Below are 8,269 nucleotides of genomic sequence, written 5' to 3' on the forward strand. Positions count from 1 at the left end.
AGCCCGGCCCGCGGGCCGGGCCGGGCTCGGGCTTTCGGGCTGGCCCGGGCCCGTGCAGTGCTCTACCCTGAGCACCGTGGCCCTGAGCAAGGAGCTCGCGCCTGTAGACCTTCCTGCGGTACAATAGGTCTGTTCGATTGGCCTGAACTGGCTGAACTAGTTCAGGAGTGCAGGAACCGGTGCATTCGATTCAACCGGAAGTTGCACGGCCGCTGCACTGGCGCGTTCGATTCATCATAGTTCCGAAGGAGTTCAGACCCAGTTCCTCGGCTCCGGAGTCAGTTCAGCGTCCGTGCAAAAGCAGCTGACAAGAGCAGACGGCGATAGCAGACGACACCCCTCGTCCGTCTCTGCTCACAGTGCCATTTTTCGCGGCTCTTGCTCAAATGTCTGCGATGTTTAACAATAACACCGATACGGACGTTGCATTTCCTCTCATTTATGATAACAACGTACCCGCGGTGGACGCAGAATTGAGATCATAACCTAGGGTAGAAATTTGATTGATTATGATATTCTGAAAGCGTTTTAGGCACCTGCTCGTGTAGGTTTGGCTCACTGTGGTAAGTGTTGAAATACTCGCTCACGTAAATTGTTTATTTTTGGTGCTATATCGAGATCTACAGTGTTGATATTCTTCCTTACAGACATGGGAAAGGTATTGCACTCTTGATAGTCCCTGCCTTCAGTTGCTCTTGGGTGCATACTGGCGACTCCGATACATTGCAGAGGTATGGGATTTAGTACATTGGCCCTCGCATGCCCCGTAGCTGAGCATAGTACTGCACGCTTTGTCCGCTGGTATCTGGACACCCACTAACGGGCCTGGGAAAACGGCGTCAAGAATCGGCATTGGCTTGGTAGTTCCATGCAGGTTTTCTTGAGAATCAGCATAAACGCTTCAGCTTGACGCCAAAGTTACGGTCGCTAACTGTATTGGCCAAAACGCTATCGTCAGGCCTTCGTCTTCGAGGTGACCGCTATCGACCGCGCGCTGCCACCAGTGACTCCCGACGCAAAATCATCCTGATGCCGCGAACCTATCGTCGAAATGCGAAACTCAAGAGACTTGGAATGAATCTACTGTTGCTAAATGAATGTGAAGGACACGAGCGCTTACGGAAACGAGACAAACTGAACGGGCGTTAAAAATGCAGACAGAAACACACTTTGTGCAGAAAACGTTTTTAGTACCCGCGTGTAAAATAATAATAATAATAATATTAATAATCTTTATTTGCACGAGAAAGTTAGCCCACTCAGCGGCCGTGCAAGGCTATATATTCACAGAAAAGATTCCGTTATTATACTTTAAAACTAAGGAAACACGAATGGTCTTATCAAACCTCGACTAATTAAATGTCGCATACAACGTGGCGTGGAGAAACGAGAGCCAACAGACGCAGACGACACCCAGCACTTCCGCTCGGAAACCCGATCACAGCGCCAGTCCTAGCGCGGCGGCTGCACTGGTTCTGCGCCGCCGCTGCACGACTCCTGCACTCGTCTGAACTCGGACAGAACTAGTTCAGAACTTTCTGGCCGAATCGAACAGACCTATTATAAGGTGAAACAGGGAGCGACGATTGGTAAGCGCCCTCTAGCGATTCTTTGGACGCTTCCACGTGCCGACACCTCACCGCTACATAGACTCCGGATAGATGTCTCCAGCCCGGAGTCCATGTATACACGCGCCGGCTCCACGGCTTCCATGACGATGCATCTTCGTTGCAGTGCTTTTCTTCGTGTTTTATTTCTGGGTCGCGTCCGCTGTTACCGTGATGAAGCATCTGCGTTTCTGTTTTTTTGCCCAATGGGTCGACTTTAGGTGCCGTTTCGCACAGCCGTTGGGAATTAAGTTGCCATTTTTCGCTGCTACAGACACAGTTTAGGTGCCGCTTTTAGCTGCTACAGGCAACGTCGGTTTCGCTCCATGAGACAGATAATGCTTTCGCATTAAAAAATAGGGGAGGCAAAACGGGAATGTGTGATGGTTACGCTTATATCCCGAATGTCTTCCATTGGCGTGGCGACGGCAAAACAATGTTTTCGTCCATATTGGCAGAGAAGAAATTCAAGATGGCGGCGCCCTTTTAAAAAGGTCAATACGGCGTGAAAGTTCGTCTATTCCTCGCGCACTTCGTGCGTTTGCCTCCAGATGCATCTACGTGCGTTTGTTTTTCTCCGCCCTCAACCAATGACGACGCGCTCGTTATCTCGTATTCTCAGTGCCTTTTTGTGTTGGCCTTTTGTTGGCATGGCCTTCCCTACGTTCCGATGCTCCAAACACAAATTTTGGAGCACTTGCTCTCCATATACAGTTTATAGAAAACGGCAGTGATAAAGCGGTCGTGTTCAGGCAATCTATCCTTGAGAAGCGGAGACATTGGCGCAGGCTGTCCATAAAAAATTACGCTAACCTGCAAGGGGTATGTAACAAGCATGCATCATACAGCACTGATCGCACGAACACACGCCGGTGAAATTTACAGTCACGCAAATAAAACCGGGCAGGGGCGGGCATCGCCTTGCCATTCTGAATCATTCATGACAGGAACAAAGAAAGAAGAAGTGAAACGGTACTGAGCTCCTCGAGCAGCCATGTTCCAAGGACCTCGTTTCGTCGCTGCCATTTGGATCTTCCCAGCTTGAAAACTGCCTAATCAACCAGTTGACGCTTCTCAAGAGCAATGAACTGCAGACGCCAATCCGTTTCCGCAGACGCCCAACCGTTCGCCGCCCGATCCTCAGACTTACCCACAGTTGAACCTGTACCTCAGCCAAGGACCGCTTCTTTGAGGAAATCATCCCCGCCCTCAGAGAAAACCACTGAAAGATCGGAGTCGGCAGCGCCTTCAACGATGACTTCAGGCAAGGTTCTGGGTACCAGATCAAAAAGTATTCCGAAAGAAATTCACGAATTGATTCCGGAACAAACATCACCGAGGGTTTCGCAGAAATCCTCAGAAAGGACGAAGGAAATTATCACAGCACGCAAGAATTCAAAGCTGCTCCTTATACTGCCTGCCTCACGAGGTTCCGTGATATACAGTGATCAATCCGAAAACAAATCCGAGTACGTTTATCCAACCCGTATGAAGGAACCACTGCTTGCTTGGTCATGGTCAGTGCAAGACATTGCCAGCAGAAAGCCTTCGACGTCGAGCAAACGAAAGTCCGGTTCGCTAGTACTGATGAATTCGGTCAGTGGATGTCAGGTAGCCCCAGAAGAGCAACGAACGATCATGTCATCTAGCTGCGCTAGCAATGTTTCAGGGACGGAAAGCGAAGAGGCGAAAACGTTCTATAGTAGCACAGACACCACAGAAACAAGGGTGAATCCGTCAAATATCCAAAGTGTACCGGTTCCAAGGTACAAGGAATCTCGGTCCGGAATGCGCCTGGGAAGACAAAAAGAGAAAGTTGCAACTTTCGACAAGAATTTCGAACGTTCGACCAAGAAACTGAAGCCGCCATCAGGCACCACAGCAATACGAGGTGCCCCCGAACGAGGTTCGATCATTGCGGACAATGCTCGCGTGCTATACAAACAAAACTATTCGCTCGTTCTCAACCGGGAGCTCTGCCTCTATCCATTGGCACTCTTGGCGGTCCTAGTCACCGTGGCAGTCCTTGTCATGGTACTGAGGCCCAGAGAGAAATTCAGTTTCCTCCATGATACGCGACTAGCATTCGAAACGTGTACCACGCTAAGTTGCATTCAGGATGCAGCGTATTTCGGCCACCTTCTGGAATGGAATGTAAATCCTTGCGATAATTTTTACCGGTTCGTCTGCAGTCGTTGGACGAGTCAGTTTCCGGTCGCTGGAAATATTTATCCGGCTTCCACGAACGACGATTATGTGGCTGTACTTGAAGAAAGGATATACTCAATGATCATGAACCGGGACAAAAAGCTCGACAAGAAGACATTGGCGATGCGGGGCCTCGTTGACCAGTGCGTTACCGGGAACCATACCAAAGAAAACGTTTGGAACCCCCTGCTCGAGCTCATGGCTTCGCTATCTCTTGAGGGGTTTCCGCTTACGCCACCGGTTCGCAAAGACTTGTCTGTCTGGAAGATGGCGGCCAAGTTGCTTCGAAAAACAGGTGTAGCGGCGTTCTTCAGCGTTACCGTCTCGTCCCATCCGTACAACTCTAAAGACATTGCCTCTCTTGAGCTGCCCAAGGCTTTGTCCTCGATCGAAGGCATAGACATCAGAGATGCTATTCAAATGTATTCATCCGCCACTTTTGCCTCCCTTAAGGCCCTGAAGAAAGACTTCATCCCACCCGTTCATAGGCTCAACGTGGTCAGGTTCGCGACTGAACTGGAAAGGCTCTATCAGCTCTACTCAGGCGACCGAAGCTTCCAGATCAGCAAGCTCGCGTACATCTCTCCAGCGAACGAGTTCCTTCGAGAGGTCTTCGACGGTGTACCTCACTCGGTCTTCAGCCAGGACTCCGAAGTGTACATCCAGTCACCATACTTCTTCTCCAACGTGGTTGGACTTGTTCAGAAGACTGCGCCCCACACCGTCATGAACTTCCTTGGCGTCCGGACGATGATTCAAATGTCGCCATTTCTGCCGCAATCCGATTTGTTGGACGTCTACAGCAGCATCCTCTACAGTGCACCCAGGACGTCGGTTCCACGCTGGAAGCTCTGCCTTCGCACTGTCGAAAAAGCCATTCCATCACTTTTCCTTCGGTCTTCGCTGGCAGATATCGACCTGCACGGGTCCGCAGCAAGATTCACAGAGCTCGTAAGCGAGATGGCGCAGGAATTCATCCGTGGCACGGACACCGCTGCTGTCTTTAGCGACTCTTCTAAGGCTGCCATCCGCAGCATAATCAACAATACGGATTTCAAGGTTTTGAGTACCTCCTGGATTAAGGACAATGATCGTTTTAATGATTATGTTGGCGCAATTCCTAGTTTGCGTAGCAACGGCCTGGATTCTTACTTGGCCGCGCACGAGCACAGCTTCCTGGCTGGCCTGACCCGTAGCTCGTCGGAACGGTGGTCCCAGTCCACTTTCAGCACCAACTGTTGGAGCGAGCGTGGGCCACGAACCATATACATACCGATGCTTGTTTTCAACATAACCCTGGCGTTCGCCAAAAATATCAACGCATTTCAGCTCGCACGAGCCGGCGTCCTCATCGGACGCTGTATTTTTGATATGCTCCTCTCGGAGATCAACTCTGCCGATCCGTCACAGCAGTGGCTCGACGAGGACGCAAGGTCAGTGGGTGCGTTTGTTATCAATCAGTGTTGAGGACGAAAGACGTGAGCTTTGTTTCCAGAATGTTATCCGAAAACGTACCGCCCCAACAATTTACACTTTCCGACTTGTAAGACAATAAGAAATCTTGATGGCACCTTGTAACTTCCCGCGCACAATAAAACCTTGGCCATAATCTGGGTAAAAAAAAGTTTGCTATGCAGGTTTATTAAACAGGGCAACTTTTTTGTCTGAAAACCTCCATACTACAAATTTGGATAATAGAGAGTTTTAGTAGATCGTTCCGATATCTCCGATAGCCCCGATAACGATACTATGCATGCACAAGGGAGGCGGTGGCGGAGTATCGGGTATGGTTATCGGAGTCATGGGAACGATCTACTAAAACTCTCTAATGACGGTAACTCCGATAATGGCCATGGCTCTAAGTAACACATTTTATGGGGGAATATTAATTACAATGGGCTGTTCTAGCCCGATCGACGGCGCAGGGAAATAGTAGAGTATATTCACTGAATCTAGTACTAACTTAGAGCCATTAAATAAGGTGCGCTTCAGAATAATGACATTTCAGTCCGTTTTGGGCTTAAAATCATGGTTGTTAGTCACTTGCGTAACTAGGGTCAGCGGTACCCGGAGCGGCAGCCCACCGCAACCCCCCCCCTTTGTTTGTTTGTTTGTTTGTGTGTGTGTGTGCCTGCGTGCGTGCGTGCGTGCGTGCGCGCGTGTGTGTGTGTGTGTGTGTGTGTGTGTGTGACGCTAGTGTTGCCAGTTATTTGAAGCTTTATTTGAAATCACAGGAAATGCTTTTCCTTCCAGAAATCTTAAAGCAGTTCGCAACATGACAAAGCAATATCACCTGAGTTCCCTAACACCGTTACTAAAGCTGAGGAAGTCGCATTTTTTAATTGTGACGATCGAAAGTTGCGTCTGCCCTGCAACAAGCACCAAGATGGCTGCGCCCACTATACTCCGTTTCACCTTATGTTGTACCGTAGCGAAGGCTAGAAGCGCGAGCTCACAGCGTTGGCAGCTGCCCTTATCCGTTTGCAAAGGTCTACGAAATAGTACTGCTGGAACATATTTCAAACTTTTTCAAACATAAGATCTTCCACCCATAACACAGTTTTTATGCGAGGAAGGTCAGCACAAACAAATTTAATGCACGAGAGCTTGTGCAGCCGAGATCTACCCCAGAGCGAGGAGCTCGCGCTTGTAGCCTTCCCTGCGGTACATCATAAGGTGAAACAGAGTATAGCAGATCAGCGAACGGAGTGCCGATATTCTAAGCGTAACAATGTAATTTTTTTTCTGTTTCAAACTTTACCCAAATGGATTCGAGGTACTTCGACAGATCATGATTCATGTCACATGACAAAAACAGATTGAGCAAAACTGGACGCGGGTAGGTTTTCAAACGCCAATGTACAGAAGCTTTACCCTAGAGTGAGATCGAGTAAATTTTTGAACATAGCCTTTGTTTTCTTTCTGATACAATTTACTGACAGTCATAGCCAAGCTCATAAAGCCCCTTGCGTTTGTCTTGCAAGTAGCGTCAAATGCGCCAATGCACGAGGCCAGTGTCTCGAGCGGGCCTTGGATCCAAGTGGCGCCGCGGCGCTGAAATTAGCGACCCATGGAAGTCAATGCCGGCGGAGCCAACGTTGGGTGGAGCACCTGCTCGTGGCACTCGTCTTGGTTGTTTCCACAACAACGGATGGCTGTACTTGTTACGTAAATTTTATCAAGGGACTTTACAAGCTCATTCGCAGGGCGTGCTCCGCGTGCGGCGGCTTTTTTGTTGCCAACAAAGAACGACACTCCTCATGGCGCGGCATGCAAGTTGATGGCGCCGCCTTTGCCCACAGAGTGGACAATACACATACGGAAAAGTTAGTTTTTAGTTCAGCGATACATCTGCGCACCGGGCGGATGGATGCAGTAGTACGCTATTTTCTTGGGGCGGCGGTTTGCGCCATGCACCTAGTGACTTTAGCACCCCCTAGCCAGGTTTGCCGAATCGTGAGGAATTGCCCACACTGTAGGGAGGTCTTTAAGAGCTCAAAAGAAAATATTCCCCAGATTTTGCATGCGTTCAATTTAGGTTTTTCTTCGTCCCGTGGAACCAGATACAGTGTAGCTATTTATAGGTCCTGTTTCTTTTTGTAGAGATAGGCTTATGGGGAATTTTTCACGATTCGGCAACACAGCGTGACATAAGACCTAAGGCCCACTACGTGTCGCGCGTAGTGGGTCCTCCTCCCCTCCCCCCCCCCCCCCCCCCGCCCTCCCCATCCACGCCATGTGTGCGTCTGCACGATAGTTGGCCATAGATGACGATACGCACTGAACGGAATTCCCGACAACACTCATCCCTCCAGGTCGAAGCTGGCCGCCCTCCAGCGCTGCGTCGGAGAGCCCGAAGACCTATACCGGATGACCCGGCTCCGCGATGCCTGGGTGGCCCACTACGCGTACCGCCTCTTCCAGAAGACCGCCAGGAGCAAGGACAGGCCACTGCGTCTGCGAGTGGCTCCGAACAAGGACGTGGGCGCCAGGCAACTGTTCTTCGTCTACCTCGTGCTGCAGTCGTGCGAGCAGAAAGCCGATCCGAACGAGTACGCGTCCTCTGACGACGACGCCCACTGGAACGCGGCCCTCCGTCATGATGGGGGCTTCCACGACGCCTTCCGTTGTGCGCCCGGGAGCACCATGTACCCAGAGGAACAGTGTGAACTCTTCTGAGGACAGGCGCCAGATTGGGGCGTTTTAAAATGCGGCTGATAGGCCGTTGGCTATTTTGGGGATACAATATACCGCGTTTCTTCCAGAGTGCAAAAAAAAACTTTCCAGGAGCCGAAACTTGGCATCATAAAACAAACTCCACCGCCTTGACTGAAAAGAAAAAAAAAGAACAATTCCGTCGGTCGTTCTGTTTCCCATCCAGGAGACATCTAAGGCAGGAACAAGAATGATTGACAACGGTTGGGATTTCGCAGGCCAATGCGTCACTTCTGTTC

General features: G+C 50.1%; 1 protein-coding gene across 1 annotated transcript; it reads left to right on the forward strand.

Annotated features, from left to right (window-relative positions):
- The first annotated feature begins 3,395 nt into the window (after positions 1-3,395).
- Positions 3,396-7,994, forward strand: LOC8051871 (endothelin-converting enzyme 1-like). Its single transcript, XM_029991307.2, has 2 exons — positions 3,396-5,248; positions 7,631-7,994. The coding sequence occupies exons 1-2, from the start codon at positions 3,396-3,398 to the stop codon at positions 7,992-7,994; spliced, it is 2,217 nt and encodes a 738-aa protein (XP_029847167.2).
- Positions 7,995-8,269: the final 275 nt, after the last annotated feature.

Source organism: Ixodes scapularis, unplaced genomic scaffold, assembly GCF_016920785.2.
Source record: "Ixodes scapularis isolate PalLabHiFi unplaced genomic scaffold, ASM1692078v2 PGA_scaffold12__126_contigs__length_90152505, whole genome shotgun sequence".
In the NCBI taxonomy this organism is placed as follows: Eukaryota; Metazoa; Arthropoda; class Arachnida; order Ixodida; family Ixodidae; genus Ixodes; species Ixodes scapularis.

Bases quoted from the DNA above. Each gene is read 5' to 3' on its own strand.
- LOC8051871 (XM_029991307.2), top strand. From the start codon at position 3,396: ATGCGCCTGGGAAGACAAAAAGAGAAAGTTGCAACTTTCGACAAGAAT. The intron at 5,249-7,630 runs GTCAGTGGGTGC...TCATCCCTCCAG, and splicing joins TGGCTCGACGAGGACGCAAG to GTCGAAGCTGGCCGCCCTCC.